Source organism: Melozone crissalis, unplaced genomic scaffold (genome assembly GCF_028551555.1).
Source record: "Melozone crissalis strain CALT ecotype California unplaced genomic scaffold, PUWL_Pcris_2 ptg000081l_1, whole genome shotgun sequence".
Classification (NCBI taxonomy): Eukaryota; Metazoa; Chordata; class Aves; order Passeriformes; family Passerellidae; genus Melozone; species Melozone crissalis.
The window spans coordinates 16,006,233-16,027,041 of NW_026535858.1; the positions used below are offsets into that span (position 1 = coordinate 16,006,233).

Here is a 20,809-nt window from a genome sequence, read left to right on the forward strand (position 1 = left end):
TCCTCATTCGTGCAGCTCAGCTGCTTATCAGCTCTTCTACCTAAAAAGATACCTGTGGAGCAAAGCCAGGATTTGCTTCTATCTGATTAAAATTGGAAGAGAAGGAAAATATGCCTGTAAAAAATATTGCTGCAAACTGTTTTCCCTTAGAGAGCCCAACTGACAAAGGAATATGCAAAAGGAGAAGAGATTTGCAAAGCACTTCTTGTTCAAGCAGGTTCCCAGGGTTTTTCCCCACCTCTTCATTCCAGATTGCTTTCTTAGCCACCCCACCATAATTACTGTGTTGCATGCCTTATTACAGATGAAGTTATTGTTGTTACACGTTACTGTTTCACAATAATCAATGCATTTGTACTTCTAGCTCCAAATATCTAAAACCACACAACACATTAATGGTTGTGATCAAAAGCAACCAAAAGAATTTAATATGAGGGCAGTGTTCCTCTTAGTAATTGGGGATGGGTGCTGGCTTCTCACATATTCTAGACAGAATGTCTTGGTTTTGACATCAAATGTGCTACGTCACCATGTGCCTTGCTAAATCAGTTTGCTAATGGGCATTGTACTGACAGAACAAGCAAGAAAATATTGCTGTGGAGCTCAATTCAGAATCCAGTTCTAAGTATGTTGACGATGGCAACAGAAAAACTATTTATACACATATGTAAATTGCAACAAAAATACAACTAAATAAAATCAAAACAATTTAGCAAAGTAGACATAAATCTTTTTCATTAGCAGGTAACAGATATGATTCATAGCTGGTGCTTGGCTTTTATACAATAAACTGTATAACAATGTTGGCATGTGCTTAATTCAACATCATAATGCAAATAGTAAAACTAAAAAAAATTTGGAAATCAAATGTTTCAGCTAGAGCTCATTTATTTTTATTGCTTTATATTGTAAAACCAAACCCTAAGCAATGGCATCGTTTCATAGGAAGATTTCATGATTTTGTGGCAAAACTTAAAAGCATTCCAAAGAATTAGAGAAGGAGACAAAGACAAGAAGCAGCCAGATCAGAGCTGAGCAAACTCAACAATACTGATAAAATTAATTCCTTAGGTTATTACTCCTTGGCAGGGAAAGCTGAAGAGCACAGTGGCATCTTATTGTAAAGACTTCTTGTCTTTTTCCTGTCATCCTTCTTTTATGGTTTATTTATTTTCCTTTGACATCAGCTAACTGAAGATTACAGGATTATTTCAGCATCTCAACACAGGTCATCAAAGTTGGGGATCAGAAGTACCATACAGAAATGATGTGGGTTCAGACCCTACTGGAACAGAGCTAAAGAGAAGACCTCAGTCCTTTAGGACTCAACTAAGCTCTTCTAAATATGAGAGCAAACTCCTTGACAAAAATCCCTGTACTGTCTAGGTTATGTTTACATGAACTGGCACATCATCTATTTCAGATGCTCTAAGTAGTGGTGGAATGTAGACTTAGGACTGCAAAAATAAAGGTCATTGGGGTTTTTTGGCAATGGACAAGAAAGTAAATACAAAACTTCTTTTACACTGATTGCACACCAAAAAAAAAAAAAAGAAAAAAAAGAAAAAAGTAATATAGCATAAAATGAAATACTGGCCAGTATTATGGTCATTCTAGGCAAACTCATATAGAAAAGCCAACTTTGAGAAACACACTCATGCAATGGACAAGATAATCTGCAGGCAAGACAACTGGATTTCTCATTGGGGAATTTGCATGGAGTCTAATTGGCCATTTGCACATGAACAGTTAACATGACTGCACACTCAATTTTGGCAGATGCACATTTAAAATTACAGCCCCTAATTTTTGCCTGTGGGCCACTTCTAAGATGGAAGTGCTGGAGGAAGTGTAAGGGATTAGGAATAGTGGTATACTGTATATTTAGGCTACAGAACGCACACTGGCAGCAGCCTTATGCTTGTTTTGCACAAAATCTGAGAGAAATCACACTACTTTTTTAAAGCATAGTCTTGCTTTCATTGCATCACCTTTCAGTTTTCATTCCATTTGTCTTGCTCAAGGTACAGCAGCCACTGAGTTTCTGGATGGCACATTGTTATTACAATACAAAGGGAACTGCTTCTGGTTCAGCTACAGGTATGGCAGATTCAAATATAAATAACATTTAATCAAAAATGGGAAAATGTGGTTGTTGAATTAAATATTTTAATTTCTATAAAGTCTGTTTGACCTTGTATTGCTACTAAAACCAAAGGAAAAACAGACACTATAATTAAAACCATATGATCAAATTTAGGCCTAAACATTGAAATTATGAAAATCAGGGTAATTTCCTACATGTTCTTGATGCTATTTGTCTGACACATTGCTTTAACTCTCCAAAGGTAATGCAAATACGGACTCTTCCCACTAGCCCTGGTATTCACCCAAAAAAGGCTGTGAATACATCAGTGTTATGCCACAGATGACATCATTGCGTGGTAAGCACTCTCTGCTGAAACAGTTAATTAGTATTCTACTTAGAATTAAAAATAAATATACAACATCTTCTCCAGAAGCTTCACAACATTTGCATCAAAGAGGGACAGTTCAATTATTGCTGCCAAATGCTCAAAGACAGATGAGCAGCAGAAAAACAAACCATCTGACATCAAAATTGATAGAAGACAGCTTTTCTGTTCTAGACTCATCCAAATGATTAATTTTTCTCTATTTATTTTCATTTGTTGGAGGTCTTTCATTTTCAGGAAGACAGAAAGTAGAATAACACAATTGTTTTGGCAGAACACTCTAACCCTTGTTGGAGATTTCAATTATCAGTCACTATTAAACAAAAACATTTTGTTTTGTGATTGAGAAACCAAAAGCAGAATTTAAGGACAGAGAAATTACTATGATTTTTATCTGGAACTTTCACCCTGGTTATGTTATAACCTGTACCATCACTTATAGTGTGGCCTCAGAAGCCATCTGAAAAACACCCCAAATACTCAATTTATTAAACTACTCCTTTATATGGTTCAATACCTAATACACTAAGATGAAAACACCCATCTCATTTATTTCCCATTTCATAGAAGAAATAAGTTAAATTGCCTTTGTCTCATTCATGTTGATGTAAGCCTGAAATAACCTAGAGGATGTGAAGTTAAAAAATAAAGAAGAATTTTATACAGAACTGATAGCCAAAGGTGTTATATTATGTAGGCAGGACGACACATCTGGCAAGAAGTTTACTTTTCCAAAGTATGTACTGTACACATTGCAGGTGGATGCTGATGAATGGGAGGGGAAGGAAAATGGTAAAGGGAGAATGGACAAGGAAAGCAAATGAAGAGACAGCAAACTGGGATGCAAATGAATGCACTCACAGCTAATTGACTTGGTGTTTCTTAACCAAATTCCTTTCCTAATTGGAACAATAATAACAGGAAAAAATGATTCCCCCAAATTAGCAATTAATATTTAAATCAGCTCTAGAAGATTAACATTCACAGATGTATACTATGTAATTTGTATGTGAATGATATACATTTACTAGCAGTAAGATCTGATAGGCAAATGTAGCTTAGACAATCATATTTTTATTATTGATATGAAAAGACTACATACCATTTGGCATATCAAGCATTTAAAAATTTTGCTATTCTCAAAGGCATTTCTAGAATTTTAGCTGTACAGTGTTTGGATATTTAACAATCATTCTGCTGACACACATTTGGAACTACTTGAATAAGAAGAAAAAATTATGAGTCTGAAAAAGCAGAAAAGTTAGAAGACAAAGTTCCTTTTTTGAAACAGTAATATTGACAAATATTCCCCATGCCAAAGCAGTTTCAAATATGATGCATTTCCTCATGAAAGTTGTATAAACATACAAAATTCACTACATATGTTTTTCAGAAGAAGCACATGATTATGGAGCACTTCATGTTCAGCACTCCTCCCTGCTCTACTGTTCTGTCTTAGTGAGAATGTGAAAAAGGGTTTCTTGTACACAAAATGTGGAACTCATATAGCCAGAGACATAACTATTTGTGTGCCACATGTCACAATATCTTTTATCACATAACTTGATTAATGATCTTGTTGGTTTAGAGTTATAACTTCCCTTCCATATTACACAAGCATAAAATAAAAAGATTTGTGACAGGTAAATAGATAATTAAGACATAAAAATAATATAACACAGATTCCAGACCTGTCTATATATTTTAATACATAGCTGCTCCTTTGAGGTACAGGATGCTTTCAGTTTCCCTAAACAGTAACAGTAGTAATAACAATAACAATAATTAACAATAATAATAGTAATCATCACCATGATCATCTCACAGAATCAGGGCCTTTTAATGTAATTTCTTTGTGTTGATAAACCCCAGGCTTTTTCTTTGAAGGACTTTTTTCAGGGTAGAAATTTAAATAAACCAAATTTACTTAACAAGGGCCCACATATTAAAAAAACTCCAGTGATTTTCTGTGTTAACATTTTAACACTACTGCTCCTATCACTGAATGGCTGTTCAGCACCACCAACTGAACACTGCAAGACCTTTTGATGACACTGTACCTGACAGGTATGTTTGTTCTTCCACTTGCTCAGCACACATGGAGTGTTCTGCATTAAGTCCTAAAGGACAACAGAAAACAGAGAATGGAGTTGGCAGCACACATTGTCACTATCAGTTAACAGACTTCTGATTTTCCAGTTAACAGATGAAAAATGCCACACAAAGATGCAGCTGTTTCAGAAGAGCCCACCAGACAAAAGCACATTTATCATCACTGGGAGAGTTGGATCTTTATGAAAATTAAAGCTGTTGAAAGAGGTTTGAAAACCAGATTAGATGTTGCTGTGCTTGAACCTTTCTGAACCATACCTCCACCTCCTTGAGCGCATCTCGCAGTTTGTCCGCTCGCTTGGTTTTCAGGATCCAAGGATAATCTCGAGCTGTCAAATAAAAGTGAGGGGAAAAAAATAAAGATGGTAGAGAAATGTGTATATGTAAGTGACTGTATACATATAAAGTGTGTGTGTGCAAACACACATTTATGTGTGTCATTTTAAAAAAGTTCTATGAGTTGAACTTCCTTCCACAAATCCAAGATTTCTAGGAGTTGCCTTACATGTAGAACTTACCTACAGCTGGAAGGAAACGACCATGGTTTCTATTGTCAAAGGGTCTGTTTTTGGAAGGCTCAATCATAGGAACAGTTGGCATGCTCTATCCACAATGACCATGATTTCCCCACGGCAATTGTATGGAAAGCTTACCCAGCTGCTAGGCACTTGCAGTGAAAAAGTATCTGCTGTTCAGTATATTAACTCAGTTTCAAGTTTCAAGCATCCTAAATAGATTCTATTCTTCTGAACTAACACTTCATTGCCTAATTACAAAAAGCAGGCACTAACATGTCTGCAAAATATATATGCATGAATATATGCATATATAGAAATATTAACTACAGGCAAATGTGAATGCCATAACTTATGGAGTCTAGTTATTTATAGGATTTTCTTGCAAATTTAGTCTGAAGAATCTGCCAAGTCAAGCAAAGAAAAAGCTGAAGTCCTTTAACAAATTTATTAGTGTTCAGCACACTATTGTGAAAATCCTGGCCTAATACATTAATTTGAGCAACCAGGAGGCAAAGCTTCCTCTGGAGTTGCCAATAACTGGCTTGTTTCATGGCTGAGAATCAGGCTCTAATAACTTGTGAAATTTCTTCATTTAAAAGTGAGCAGTTTTCTACTCATAAGTGTACAATAAAACCATGAGAAACTAGAACACATTGTTTATAATCTATTCCTATTTAAAGGAAACCTGATGAAAAGTTTTGAGCTCCAAGCTGTCAGTTTGTATGCCAACTTCCAGACTGAATGACTTAGCAGTTGTGCTTAAACCTCCCTGCAAAAAGCAGCTTACAATAGAAGTGCTATACAGTGAAAAAATGAAGGATTTCAAACACCAACAAAAGAGGACACCAACATACAACTTCTCTTTGTGTTTCATTGGACTGAAGCCAGCGTTGGTGGAACTGTTATGATAATATTAATTAGGCATGTAAGATCACATTTTCAATGGGTGCTTTCATAAATACTGGAATATTTATCCACATATGCAAAATGGGAAATTGCCTGTACAGATACCAAACTATCTGTACAAATCAACAGCTGTGAATAAAGTTTCCCAGTGCTCCTCTTTGCAAAATGTGCTGTGCAGGGTCCATGCTAGGGGCACCCCTGCATTCCCAGGGACAGGGTGCAGCAGCTTCAGGTCCTGTTGCCCATCACACATGTAAAAGGCACCACTGGGGCTGCTGGTGACAAGGGTTATCTGGGCCTGCTCCTCCTTTCACACATGCAGCCCTGTGGGATACCACTACACTGAGCACAGTGATGCAAACCTGTGAGGCTCCTCCCTGCCTAGAGCCCTCCCTCACCTGCCCACCTTCCCAGAGCTGCACTGACCCCGCCTGACACAGCATCCTCTGCAGCAGGTGTGGATTTGCCACATGGCTGCACCTTCACACCCATCCCCAGCGGGGCTTCAGCCTGCTCCAAACACACCTTGCAGTGATGGGAAGAACTAATCCTTCCAGAACACGTTTTGCCTTCATATGCATGCACAATTCCATGGGAATTTTCATTTGGATAAGCTAACAGCACAGACATGGTTTTGTGAAGTTATCTAAAAAATCAATTTGATTTTTTAGGGTTGTCATGTAATAATGTTTGAACATTAATATACACTCTGAGCAATGCAGGAGTTGTAAAACTTAAGGTAAAGAAAAGTTGTACTAACATAAACATCACTAACTGTCACAGTACTGCTGTGTGATAGCATGAACTGAAATTGCCTTTAACCAGGTGATGCAGGGACAGTGTAAATGTTTCAAAGCTAAAACCATTCTATGAAGGCAACTGATTATTAGTCTGGAATTATTATTAGTTATTATTATTAGTCTATTTGACTGAAAGTATTTTAGTTACAATTTCCAGTTTTAAGCCAGTTGGTGTTGCAAGGTGAGAGACAATTGGGAAAATGTTTATTGCTCATCTGCTAAGTAAATTTCATAAGGAAAAATCTGGGTTATTTTTGTGATTCCTTTTGACAATGGACTGGAAAAGCAATAAATGCTGCCATGCTTAGTGACAGGAAAAAAAAAAAACAGATTGCAAATATACCAGGAAGGAAAAATTACAAATTTTCAATTGTTTTGTGCTGTGTAGTTCTGTGATCATCAGTCTTAGATGACATGTGCAGAAAGTTATATTGGAAGCAGTCTGAGGTTATTTTAATGCTCTTCCAGGGGCATAACCAATCCCAATTTGCTATTTGATCTTACTGTAAGAAGAAACTCAGAAAATATCCTCACATTCTGCTAGCTTTTGCTTCTCTTCTAAGTAAGTGTACTTCATCTGTGATGCTAAAGGAAAGAGGATGAAAAGATGAATTAATCCTTACAACTGCTGTCAGCAAATATTAATATTAGCGAGAAGACCAGCACAGTTGGATAAAACACAGAAATTTCCAAACCACTCCAGGCAGCCCCGGTGCTTTCAGCCTGCAGGGCAGATGTGTTAAACTGGCAGCGAAAGCAAGGCTGGCACCGGTGGGCTGGCACGGCCGAGCCCCAGCCCCGCAGGCAGGAGCGCGGTCCGCCGGCTCCGTCGGTCCGTCAGCCCCCGGGGAACAGCGCTGGGACGGGCGGCAAGGGGGGAACCCCAGCCCCAGAGCCCCTCCGGCCCCTGGGGACACTCCGAGGATCAGCAGGATTAATGAGATCAAGGCAATGGATGGCCCGTCCCGGAATGGCCATTCCGGAGGGCAGGCAGAGATGCCCTCTGCTGGGATCCCGGCGGTCACCCGGCCGTGCCCTGGGCTCCACACAACACAAAATACCTTAAACCCCCTAAGAATTCAGAGTGTAAAATCCCACTGGGGGTTTTAGTTACATAACAGTTTGGTTTATGTGATTTTTTTCCCCCTTTCTGTGGTTTAAAAAGTTTTTAATATTCCTACATAAGTTTGGAGAGAGAAACTCTTTCTGTGTTTCCTTATTCCATAGAAATACAGAGGTATATACTAGCAAGAAATTTGAAGCTGCATTTTTAAGAGCAAGCAGTTGGTGTCAAACACTGAATATCCTGAAGTTTTGCTCAGTTTCAGTATTTGTATTTTACCTGGGTGTTTCTTGTCACAGTACTGGTGGATCCCAATGTCTTCATCTGTACAATTAAATGTAAATACATTAAATTATTACTAGAAACAGAATTAACTACTAGAAACAGAACACAACTTAGAAAGCAAGGTTCAGCATCTCAATTTTTGCCTGCTAAAGCAATGTTTGGTGTTAAAATACAAGCATAGTATATAGCCTGAATACCATTGGGATTTTCAAGAACCAGCAAAGGCACAAAGAAGGATGGACAAGCCTTTCCATTTATTTGGAGCTGTCATTTCCCTTACATACACTTTGATTCCCTTCCAGCTGCACACATGGAAAAGTATTTTTTACCACCTTCCTAATTAGCATATTTTGTGTTCTTTCACAAGGAAAAGTAAGGATCATGGTGAAAAATGTATCTTGGAATAACTTTAAAATGTTTTCTGATGACTGACACAGCTGAGCTAATAACAACAGGTTGGAGTTGTTCTCTAAGATTCATGAACTCATAAAGCTGCTCTTTCAAAGGATCCAATATTCTTAATTTGCAGGTATTATCATCTAGTTGGTTCCTGTGGCACAGAAATCTGGATATTTCAGCTGCATAGGGGCTGCAACCCCATCAGTCAGTTCCTTATGAGGCTGACAGGTTGACTTAGGGGTGCCATGGCAAGCTCCATTGGGTATGTCTAAGTACAGCATTATGTTGCCTTGTTTTAAAATAATTAATTTTTCACTGCATGTGTGTCCTCCTAAAGTCAGACAGGCAAATTCCACAGGGAGAAATTCCTTACATGGAAAAAAATGTAGGAAGGCACTGAAAAGGCAGTCAGGTTTTAAACCAGGACATCATCCTCCCTTCTGCCTCAGAATTTTTGAATGAGGCACCTAGGCAATGAATAAATGGAAGCAAAAAGGTCAAAAGTGAAAAATAGGCATGGTACTCCACAGCAGAGCCTTAATTACAATAAATCACAACTGTGTTTTCACTTAAACCATCAGATTTTTCTATGAAATACAGCTCTTGAGTTTTAGATGTTATTGCTGTCATAGAAGAGTTCTCACACGAAGATGGGATGTCAAGGCACACTGAGTCAATATCTGAGTAATAACATTCAGCTGAATATCAGTTGATTATTCAAAATAATATTTTGATAATTGACACATCATGTCAATTGTACTGTACAAAATTATTGTACAGTACAATTGACATGATGTGTCATAAATAATCTTTTGATATGGCCCACTTTTAAACTAGTGGGTTTTATAATAATTATACTTTAGGAATTTTAGCAAGGCAAGATGAATAAAGGTAATGTACACATGGCTAGGGTTTAGTCATATGTGTTTTGGAATAATCAATTAATAACAGAAATGTATCCTTGTAAGCATGAAATATCAAGGAATCATGCAAAATACCCAAAACATGCAGTAATCTGTTATTTTCACATTGAGTACAAATGACAATGCCTCTGCAGTGCACTTGACTGTGGATCATTCACCCAAACTAGCCATTAAACTGAAGCTCACAGTCAAGCAGGCCACAGCTTCCTGAGAAGGAAAATACATTCAATCAAATATATTCTTAATATATTTTATTTGAAAGGATGCTCCAGTTACATGACAAGAAAAACAAAGAAGTTGACCAAATTCAAACTCTGTATTGCTGCTAATTTTCTTTCTCCTCAGTATAAAAAAAACTTCATTTGGGTATTCAGAATTTTATAATCGTTTAATATCCATCAACAAGCTTTGATGATTTGTTTTGGTAACAGATAACAGCTTACCTCTAATATGTAAGTTGGTCTTCAAAGACCACAGAAACATCTCAGTCAGGCAGAAGGACATCTGGTAATATATGGAGCCTTAGCACTAGCAAAAGAAGGAAAGGAACTGCATGAGCCAATTTTTTACCCTTCATCACCACTGAAATGGCAATTATTTTGGAACCTAAGTGCTGGAAGAACCTAACACTGATGATATTTTGTTACATGTAAGCTGTAGATTTAAACTGCAGTTAAAATAAATAATGTTTGAGAAAGAATAGGATAAGTAACATAATATACACATACACATCAAACACAGAGAGAAAACAATTATTTAAATGTACAACTGCTCTCACTAAAGCAAATAACTTTGTGCTTCATGCTTCTAATATACACATTATCATCTACTCTTCCTGTATGGTTATTACCTTGACATATGCAAAACTGAATCCACTACTTAAATATGTGGTTTAGATATGAGAATTTGATCTTAAGGCCAAATTTTTAAAATTCTGTACATTGGGAAGTGTCAATATATTAAAGAAACAGTTTTGAACACAGTATTTGCAGGCATTAGTTATAGTGTCAAAACAAATGATGTCTTTCTAAATTAAGACATCCCAAATCACTTATATCAATTAGAACTGGCAAAACAACAGATGTGAAGCATATAGAATATGTGTTGAAGTATTATTATTATTATTATTATTATCATTATTATTATTACATTGTTATTAAATGCCTGCAAAGTTTTTTTGGACAATCCCTCTGAATGTTCCCAGTGGAGGACATGTTGTGTTTCAAAGGAGCATTGGGAATTTTCCTAGACACAGTAACCAGAAGACTCACCTGAGTGATTTCCTGCAGTGCTGTAGTCTTAAATGGGCCACCAGTCCAACTATTTTCACTTCATCTGCTAAACCTGGGCACCCACTGAAAGCTGGACTGAGCAGAGGTGTTCACACAATGCAGCAACCTTTAGAACCACTGCTAGTATGGTACTATATATTTTTTAAGTGGTATCTTTGGTTCCCAAGAGTGCCTTTTAGAAAATGAATCAATTTAGATAATAATTGCAAAATTTTTATCACACAGAGTATCAGACCTTTATGTCAAGAGTGCTATGATGTGCAAGGATCTCAGGTAGCACCAAGGAAGCTGGGAGACCTTGAGGAATTATCACTCAAGCTGATATTTATGTTTGAAGAACTGCCTAATCCACTGAAATAGCACCAAGTGGAAATAGCATTTTCTTTCCACTGATCCCCAAATGTACAAAAAGTCTTGCTGACTTAGTAAATCCTACAGTTCTGTCAAAAAAAACCCCATAAAAACAAACCAGCAAAAACAAACAAAAAAAGCTCACAACACACACCTAGTAAAAGAATATACTTTCATCTTAGGTGAGAATGAGGTTTGGAAAAAAATAGAGGATTAGGAGCATGGTGGTCAGTTGAACATGAGAACCATTTTTGGTATAAATATAGATGAGGGCAGCCCCTCCTTTACCATGTGGACTAAAGTAAAAGGAGATTGTACAATATAATTTTATCTGTTTTCTCATTTTTAACTTACTTACTTACTTATGTTAGCAAGTGAAACCAAACTTGCATTCCACAGGGCCCACAGATCCTAGATTGGAATCTCTCACTAATAGGAAGTCATCATTTTGAGTGAGCCCCTCAAAATCCTGTCATGGCTTGACTAAAACAAAACTCACACACCATCAAGTGGTAGATGATCTGTGCAGCAGGAGAGAAGGTACATCTGCCCCAAAGCAAGGTGTGCTGGGGTGACCCTGGCTGGACACCAAAGCTGCTCTCTCTGCTCTGGTCAGCAGCACAGGAGAGAGAAAATAGAATTAAAGGGAGGTGAGATAAGGGCAGGGAGAGATCACTGACTGTCTGTCACCATGGGCAAATCAGACTTGACTTGGGGAAATCAGTTTAATTTAATACCAAACAAGATAGTGAGAAATAAAATAAAATCTTCCCCCTACTACCAAAATCTTACTGCACAAACACAAAATAACAAGGTAAGACTAGAAGATTTTGGCGTGACAATTTAACATAAACAGCCCAGATTATTCCAAAGCTCTTTATGTAGGCTCCATAGACACTTCAAGTTGTGTCCTCCTATTGAATATAAAGCCATCCCATAATTCTTTAATGCTGCTGAGTGCTTTCCCACCTGACAGGTCAGAAAAGAATTTCAAGTCCTTATTTTTTGTTATCAGACACAGAGAGGGAACTTGCCAAAAAGCAGAAGCAAGTTTTCAAATGGACACTAAATACTCAGTGTCCAAGATGCACACTTTTAAGAAATTTGTCCTCAAAATGTGAAAAAAAGAAATTTTGTAAGAAAATGTTAAAAACTCAGACTTCTAAAGAACACCCTTTCACACTGAATAATGAAGAGGAAGCAAAATTCTCCTTGTACCTAAAAAGGGAGAAGAGATTTGTCAATTACCAGAATTTTGAGACTTTAGATTTTTTCTTCTCCCTTTCCTTGGACTCTGAACACTCACTAACCAGCTAATTATTGGAATGCTTGTAACTGTTGTGCCAGTGAAAATGGACAACTGCCCAAAAATACTGTTCCAATGTAACAAACTCTAATCTGAAATACTTTCTGATTAGTTACATTCTACAGTAAAAATAAAAAAAGATAGAAAATTTGCTTCTGTATCAAAATATGGCATTTTCAAGTCTGAGTACTTTTTTCAGAGGAATTATTCTTGCTTGTTCCCTTTGAAGGAATACATGCCAGCTTTCAGAGTTATGCAACAATATCTCACCATTTCCCACATCATTAAACTCCAGCACAATGGGGATGAGGATGATGACGACAAAGTGATCTTTTTGTATTTGAAAAATGCCTCTCAGAATGTACAATATTCCTTTTACTCTATGAGTTGGGCCCTGCTATTGCAAAGAAGGTAGGTGTGACAGCATAGAAAAATTCCTGCCATTGAGCTTTAAGCACTCTATCCCTCTCCCTTTAAAATTGATTAGAATTTAGAAAAAATGGGTTGAAATAACTCTCCTGTTAAGGTAAAACTGGAATTCAGCTTAACAGCTGGTTCTTTTTCTGGCTCACACAACATTTACTGTCTGCTTTCACAATGCCACCACAAACAACAGGGATATTTTAGTGGTTGCAAAAGCTTACTGACAAATGGAGATGTTTTGCAATGGTCAGCTTGTGCCAGTATCTGTGTGAGGATTGTTTTGTTTAAAAAAAATCTTCAGTTTGGTAACTATTCATGCAGAAAATAATTGCCCTGCCACTTTATAACACGAACAAATGCTAAAATTGATATCAAGAGTTCTCTCTGACACCTCCAATATAGGTTCTGTCATGACAAATAATTAGAAACTATGCGCTGCATGAGTGATCCAGGGCACTGGTGCTGCATTTCCTCTTTCCATAGTCACCTGGGAGAGCGGGGTACTTGTGAAAGGCAGTGCTCAGCTCCCAAGGTGAGTGCATCCTCTGAAAACATACTAGGAGCAGTCTAGTGACACCTCAGGTTTTAGCTTTTCTATTTTTCAGATCTGTATTGCTTCAGTGTGTGGGTCTGGGCTTCGTACTGGGGGACGGTAAGCTCTCTTCACAGAGCAGGGAGACAAAACCATTCCTTCTCTACTTGGGAGAAGGACAACAGATCCAGATCTCAAGCCCAAGAGCATAAACAATGGTGGAATGAAGAGAGAAAACAAGAACAATGCGACTTCATGGGCTAAAGCTGTAACTGAACAATTAGCTCCAATATGCTAATGAACCAGAACCAGTGTGAGACCCTGTGACCAGTTGGGCATTTTGTGACCTTTTTGGGTTCATCTGGGGTATAGCCCTGGCTGGGCTCTTGTGCTGCCCAAGGTGTATCCATTGAGGCCTTTTGACAAATCCCTACTTTATTCTTTAGCTCCATCTAGTCTCTGTTCTAGGTCAGCCTCCACAAGGCATCCCTAGAGAACAGGAGATGGTGACTACAAGAGACCATCTGAATTTGGCAGTTCATGTGCCAGAAGCATGGCTCAGTGTGACAACACTATCCGAAGTGTCCCTAGAAGAGTAAACCCTGTAGCTGCCATGATACAGGGCAGCCCGTGATGACCATCTGCCTATTCCATTGAAGGTGGGCCCAGGAATGTGCTCCCAGAAAGTCAGCATTCCTAGTGAAAGAGCAGCAAACAAGGGAGATCCCCCCCAAAATATTGATGATGTTTGGGGCACACTCCTAGGAGTGGAGGCAAGACAAAATACAAAGTCAGTCGGGAGCAGGTCCCTCTATGCCATGGCAAAGTCACAAAACTGCTGCAATGGCATCCATATATGTACTAGATGAGGTGCTCTGGATACGGGGTTGGGCAGAGGTTATAGGACAAAATGCCCAAATAAAAGAAAACACTACAGAATCCATTTTCATTACTTACATGTAATCAGATTTTCTTTGGCAAATAATACAATGTCAGGAATTATTTTATAAAAATTGTCACAAGCTACCCTTTTGTGTTCTACTACTCCATGGAAACAATCACAGAATATTCTGAGTTGGGAGTGACCCACAAGGAACATTGAAACCCAACTCCTGGCCCTGCATGATTCTTGAACTCTGGCTGGCCTGTTCCAGTGACCAATCACCCTCTGGGTGAAAAACTTTGTCCTGATATCCAACAAAAACCTCCCCTGACACACCTTCAGGCCATTCCCTCGAGTCCTGTCACCACAGAGAAGAGATCAGGTCCTGCCCCTCTTCTTCCCCTCATGAGGATGTTGAAGACTCCACTGAGGTTCCCCCTCAGTCTCCTCCAGGCTGGACAGACCAAGTGACCTCAGCCACTCCTCACAGCTTCCCCTCCAGACCCTTCACCATCCTTGTGCCCTCCCTTGGACACTCTCTAACACCTTCATGTCTGTTTTATACCATGGCACCCAAAGCTGCCCCCAGCACATGAGGTGAGGCTGCCCCAGTGCAGAGCAGAGCAGGACAATCCCCTCCCTTGCCTGGCTGGGGATGCTGTCCCTGATGTCCCCCAGGACACAGGTCACCCTCCTGGCTGCCAGGGCACTGCTGGCTCATGTTCACCTTGCCATGGACCAGGATCCCCAGGTCCCTTTCCATGGCACTGCTCTCCAGCCTCCCATTCCCCAGGCTGTACATCCAGGGCTGCCCCATCCCAGGTGCAGAATCCAGATTGCTTTCATCTTCCCAGGGTCTAATTTTTTCAGAGAAATGGAAAATGTAATAGGTGCAATGAACTCTAATTCATAAAAATACATATTTTTTCATTTGATTTTGGATTGATTATGCAATAGCTCTACTAGCTATAGATGCCAGAGCAGATTACCCTCAGTTACTTCTGTCTCCCTTCCTCCACCTTGCAAAGGTTAACATCCAATCTCTGGCACTGCTACAGCTCACTCACAATGGCTAATTTTTAACTTGGATACCTAATGTTCAACAAACAAGGTAAGTCATCAAGGCATTCTACAAAATTCTATTTCTGTGAAATAATATTTGGAGTAGAAATCACTGCCAGTTTTTTCTTCCTCTTCGTGACCAATTTGTCCTTCACCAAGGAGAGAAACTCCCTGCAGCACAAATATGATTCAAAAATGTACTATTTGACTCTGGAAGTTAAAGTTCAGACTGAACTACCTGTATTAGATCAGTAGCTACTTGATATATGCTTTATGTTGATACAGCAATTTCTTTGTGTAAAACACATAAAATAAAATTTTAGACATACTATCTTTTACATTTTTAGCTACATCAACTTAAAATTTAGTGTAATTATTCATTTAAAAATAGACCAGTTAAATTTTTTCTCTATCATGTTCTCACAGATAAAAAAATGCAAAATATTCTCCCAATCTTACAAGACAGACTTCATCCTTTTATAGCTGTATGAAGCCACAACTGTTTGATATATTATAAAACACATACTGAAATGAAGTTAGTAAAATTATGAGAATTTGTAAAACTTCATTTTGTAGTCTGGCATTAAATAGAAACAATCCAGATTCTTCCTTCACAGCTACAAGCCTTTACTTTACTTTTTGACCAAGTCAGCAGCACAGCAATTACAAGAAAATGCTTAATTTATACACATATATTGATAGTTTTAATTTGGTTTCTTAAGAAAGATGCTTAAGAAGGATACTTATGTCTATCTGTCTGTCTAACCTTTTCAAGTTTTTAATCCATTGATCTAAATTAGCTAGGAGTAATCTGATTTGTTTTCTCACAAAGAAATTGTCAAAAACATGTAATTCCTGAAACTGCTGACCCAATCTGCATGTGGGCACAAGGAAAGTCTCTGTGCACCAGAACTGAGGAACACACAGGAATAGCTCAGGCTGTGATTGCTTTTCTGTAGATCCATCCCAGCTGGGGAATGGAGCTGTGTGCCCAGCTGGATGATCCAGCAAAGTTCTCATATCTGACACTGGCCCACGTGCTTAGAGCAGAGCATGAGATGGGCACATGTGAACAGTTCCTTGCCCCTGTGTGGAAATTTACTAACTACAGGAGTCCAATCAGGTTGTAAGGCTCCATGGCCCCATTGGTAAGATCAGCTTGGAATTTTTAGTCACCCCACCTTTAAATTTCACAAATGTTTGGATGTAAGGCACTGTGGAAATAGCACAGAGTGACACAATTTTAGCTAGGTTAGAAGTTAAACTTGTGCAAAGGTGGCATTCTGATCTACCCTCCTTCTTTGGACTTCAGGGACAGTAATTCTGTCACCCATGCAGGAAATAAGCTATTGGGACTGCATTCTTAAATGTTTCATGCATTTAATTGCAGAAGCTTGGCTTTATTTTCTGGTAAGTAGAGGTTCCAGTATCCATCCTTCACATTGCAGTGGCAAAGCCTGAGATGTGTGTACCATCACTGCAACTCTGCAGTGCCTTGCAAACTGCACCTGGGCTGGAGTTCCATTTCCAGTGAGACTGTGATTAAGCACAACAGTGAATGCTGGTCTGTCACTCCTGATCAGATCAAAACCACCATGGCTACACAAAGCAAAAGCCTGACATGATCAACAAATACAAGTTTGAATCAAGTGGGCTATTAATACATTCTGTAATGGCAAGCTCGCTTTGGTAGTCCCCACTTTTGTATTGCGTTGGCTCCCTGATATCTCTGCTCCCACTGCACCTTCCCCTGCACAAGCAGGCTTGGGCTTGTCTTCCTCTTCCTCTTCCTCCTTTTCTCTTAGACGCTTGTTGAGGTCCAACCCCTCACCTGCAGTTATTTCTTTCCGAGCCTAGGCCAGTCCCTTCTCACAGTTACTGCTCCTGGCACTGAAACCCCCTGTCCGAGATCCTGGCTATCTTCAGCAGCACAAGGGGCTTCATTCTCATATCCATTTACTGCTCCTTTAAATCCCTTTTCCACTGAGCAAACACCTGTAGATTTTGTAGTATGAAAGAAAGTCAGATCCCTGTCACTAAGACCAACCTCTGATTTCAAGAAGTAGAACAACAGGCATGCTTCTGTAAATCTATTCAGTTCATAATAATTCATATTAAGAATATTTTCAACAAACACAAATAGAAAGTTGATCAATTATCATACATGTGAATCTCAAGGCAAATATTTACTGGTGCTACATTTTTTCTCTTCAGACTCTAATGATTCTGAATATTTTTGCCAAACACATGAATGAAGCAAATTCTTTTGATTATTCTAACTTCCTCAATCTAAATAGGAAAACTATTTTGCAGATGGGTGAACAACACACAGGAGCACACTGTATCAAAATACACACTGAAACTTCTATTGTAAGAAAGGCCTAAATATGGCTTGCAGAATAATCATGGAAAGGAAATACATTATCTGATAACTCAAGAATTCTGGCATGAAAATTATACATTGCAAATTTATTCCCATATGCTGTAAAGTTGTATCAAGTTCCATTCAGTTATTTTTTGTGAAGTTTATTTTATTGGTTTGGGAATCTGAAAATAATCCTCTTTTTGCAATATCAGTTCTATTTACTCAATTTTCATACTTTAATATTTTTGTATTTTTAACTATAAAATACACTTATAGCTCCTTAAGAACATTATTTGACACAAAGTAAGAACACTGGAAATCTGTAAATGCTCTAAAAACTGTTCTGTAAAAAAGAACAAACATTTTATCTCCAGCTGATATCAATTATTTCTTGCACAATTAATTGGGAAAAAGGCACATGGGCCATTATACAGAATGGGAATTGTTGGCTTAGACAGCTGTCCAGTCTGTCCTCTGAGCTCTGAACCAAAAACTCTGTCTACTAGATAGAGGGTGCTGAAGTTCAAGGACACGTCCAAAAATACTACAGAAAATCTATATGGGGTAACTTGTTGCCACCAAATTGATTGTTCATGTGTCAAAACCAAAGCCTGGTTTTTGCTGAGTTATCACTCAAGCAGAAGATGACAGGATCAGGAACTGAATTCTGCCACACTGCTGTGGCTCCTGCCTTCAGAAACACACTTCCAATCCACATTATTGGTCCTCTCTTTCGAAAGACAGCTATTGATTAACTGAACAGATAATAAGATTAACAACGGTGAAGCAGAATTAATTTGAGGGAGGTAATGCCATTTGTCAAGAAGACACTTAAGTTTATGTATCAGCCACACCTCTGACAACCTTAATGAAGCTAAGAACCGTTCTCCAATTGATACTGCAGGCAAGTATTACAATCTGTAACAACTCTCAGACAGAGTGGGTGTGAAAAGTTAAGAAGGTCACAGAAAATAGATATAATTGACCTGGGTTTTTACTTCACAGAGTGAAAAGTTCATATACACATTTTGATAAAGACCCTGAAGGCCTTTATATAAACCAGATAGTAGATAAGTGATCCAAACTACAGATATCCAGTGCTGACACAACATAAGGCAATTACAGAAGTACTAAATGTCAAGCTGCTTTACGACATTCTTTTAGATAGTGATTGCTGTTGTAAATAACCCAATTTTTCAATACTAAAGGTCAGTAGGTCATAAAATTTTGTAGCAGTGTTTTCTTATCACCAGCCAAAGGAGAAGAAAACAAAATCTCTCTTTTTTTAAGCAAAGCAAAAAGAAAGTGGAAGGGCCTACAAATAATCCAAGCACAGGAAAAGTCCTCGCCCCACTGCCCTATCATTATTGCAGTTCCTGTTTGCAAGGAAGTTTATATTGGTCTTTAAACTTAGAACACTAGTTCTCATTAAAATGAATGATGTAAGTGTGTGGGTCTACAGCAGTGCCACAGACAGCAGATGTACATTGTTTCTTTCCATTTTCCTCTATGCATTGGCAACCTAGTTCATCAGCTGCCTTGCAGCATGGGTTGCTATGAAATAAACAGTGATCAGAACAACAACTAAGTCCAAAGCAATGGGTTAAACCACAGTTTAGTCTGAATTTTAAATATATTTGCACGTAAGCAAATAATAGTCTTCTATATTTTTATGCAGTGTTTCAGATTCAGCTATTGCACAACTAACTAGATCTGTACAGATGTCAGGTAAAGAGCAGCACTCAAAAATACAGAACAAACAACTATTTTGTTTTCTATTTATGAGCTGTACCAACTAATTTCTTGCTGAACTGTACAGCTCTGGCCTTTAACATTTCATATTCTGCATGTTCACAGAGTATGTGCTTCAAGAATTTTCAAAAGAATATTGGTAAACACATTGATTTCATTTATAAATCTTGCAAATTTGCAAGCTGCCTTTAAAAAATAGAAATGTATTTCTGAGTATATTGTATGAGTTGAATAAATTTACTAGAACAAACAGATTATTTTTAGATCTACAACATCTTTAGATGTTGTTTTTTGCATTCCTTTTTAGAATGTTTTCACATTTAAATAATTAACAGTAGCTATTTTATGTTGGCCTATTTTGTTTATATGCAGGCAATAAATTAGGCAAGCAATAAATTAAACTTCACTAATATTTGAAAATCACCTTTGAATAGCCTTTTGCAAGGCTCATTGAAATTCTTGTTTGTGAGCATTTTTTTTTTTCTGCTATACTTGAATTCTAGTTAATCCAGTGAGACTTGTATCTTGGTTTCTTCAATGTAATGTTTAAAAAAACTACAATGCCTGTGTGTCAGACTTCCTTTTAAGGAAGATTTGATTGCAAACACAAACAAAAAGCTTTTCTTCTTTTGTACTCCTTTATGATCTTCAAAGAAATTTCTATGAAAAGGACTGTATTTTTTCAATTTTAAGCCATACTCACCTTTGCAGTTAGGAAAAAAAATGAAAATTTCATGTTACAATAATTAATTCCTGATTGTAATGTTACAGTATAGTTTATGTTGTGTTCTAATTACACAGATATGCAAAAGGGAAAATAACTTTGAAGAAAAAATGCATTTGTTTAAACATTTTCATAATTACAATGAAACTGTTGAGCAGTGGGTTGTATATAAACTAAAATATACACAGATTTTAATACTGAGCTATAAACTCTTCTACCACTCTTGAGAAAACCACGGCAGTAAAATAATCAGTCTGCAAGTACAGCTAGTTTCAGACAACAACCTCGTTAAAAATGCAAACAAGATAGGCCCAAATTGGTCAAAAAGCTCAGATCAGCTTCATTCTACCTCTTGTGGGAGCCAAGTAAGACCAGCTGTCAGTCAGATCCCTGCAGTTGCCTTTGCCCACCACTTAAAACAGGTTTTGGTCTCAAAGCTGTCCTACAACATAATGGCAATAGATTTACTAACTTCCAGCACCATTCCTGTACATTTGAGTATCTATAGTAAAGAGAAATCAAGTATTAATATCTGCAAAGATATCACACAGATAATGGATAGCATCCAACACTTTCAAGGAAAACTCTCCTCTTGCTAATAATACTATCACCATGGAATAAATACTGTTAGGTGTCACT

General features: G+C 37.9%; 1 protein-coding gene across 2 annotated transcripts in view; it reads right to left on the minus strand.

Annotated features, from left to right (window-relative positions):
* Positions 1 to 20,809, minus strand: part of WDPCP (WD repeat containing planar cell polarity effector) — a 148,202-nt gene that overhangs the window by 93,000 nt on the left and 34,393 nt on the right. Inside the window, exons 3-7 of one of the 2 annotated variants that reach the window (XM_054290332.1) lie at positions 9,924 to 10,008; positions 8,153 to 8,197; positions 7,345 to 7,395; positions 4,845 to 4,915; positions 4,535 to 4,594 (exon numbers count right to left, since the gene is read on the minus strand). In XM_054290332.1, coding sequence (XP_054146307.1) covers positions 4,535 to 4,594; positions 4,845 to 4,915; positions 7,345 to 7,395; positions 8,153 to 8,197; positions 9,924 to 9,984 — 288 coding nt within the window. In that variant the 5' untranslated portion in view covers positions 9,985 to 10,008. The remainder of the gene's footprint in view (positions 1 to 4,534; positions 4,595 to 4,844; positions 4,916 to 7,344; positions 7,396 to 8,152; positions 8,198 to 9,923; positions 10,009 to 20,809) is intronic. The other variant, XM_054290333.1, reaches the window with a different exon arrangement.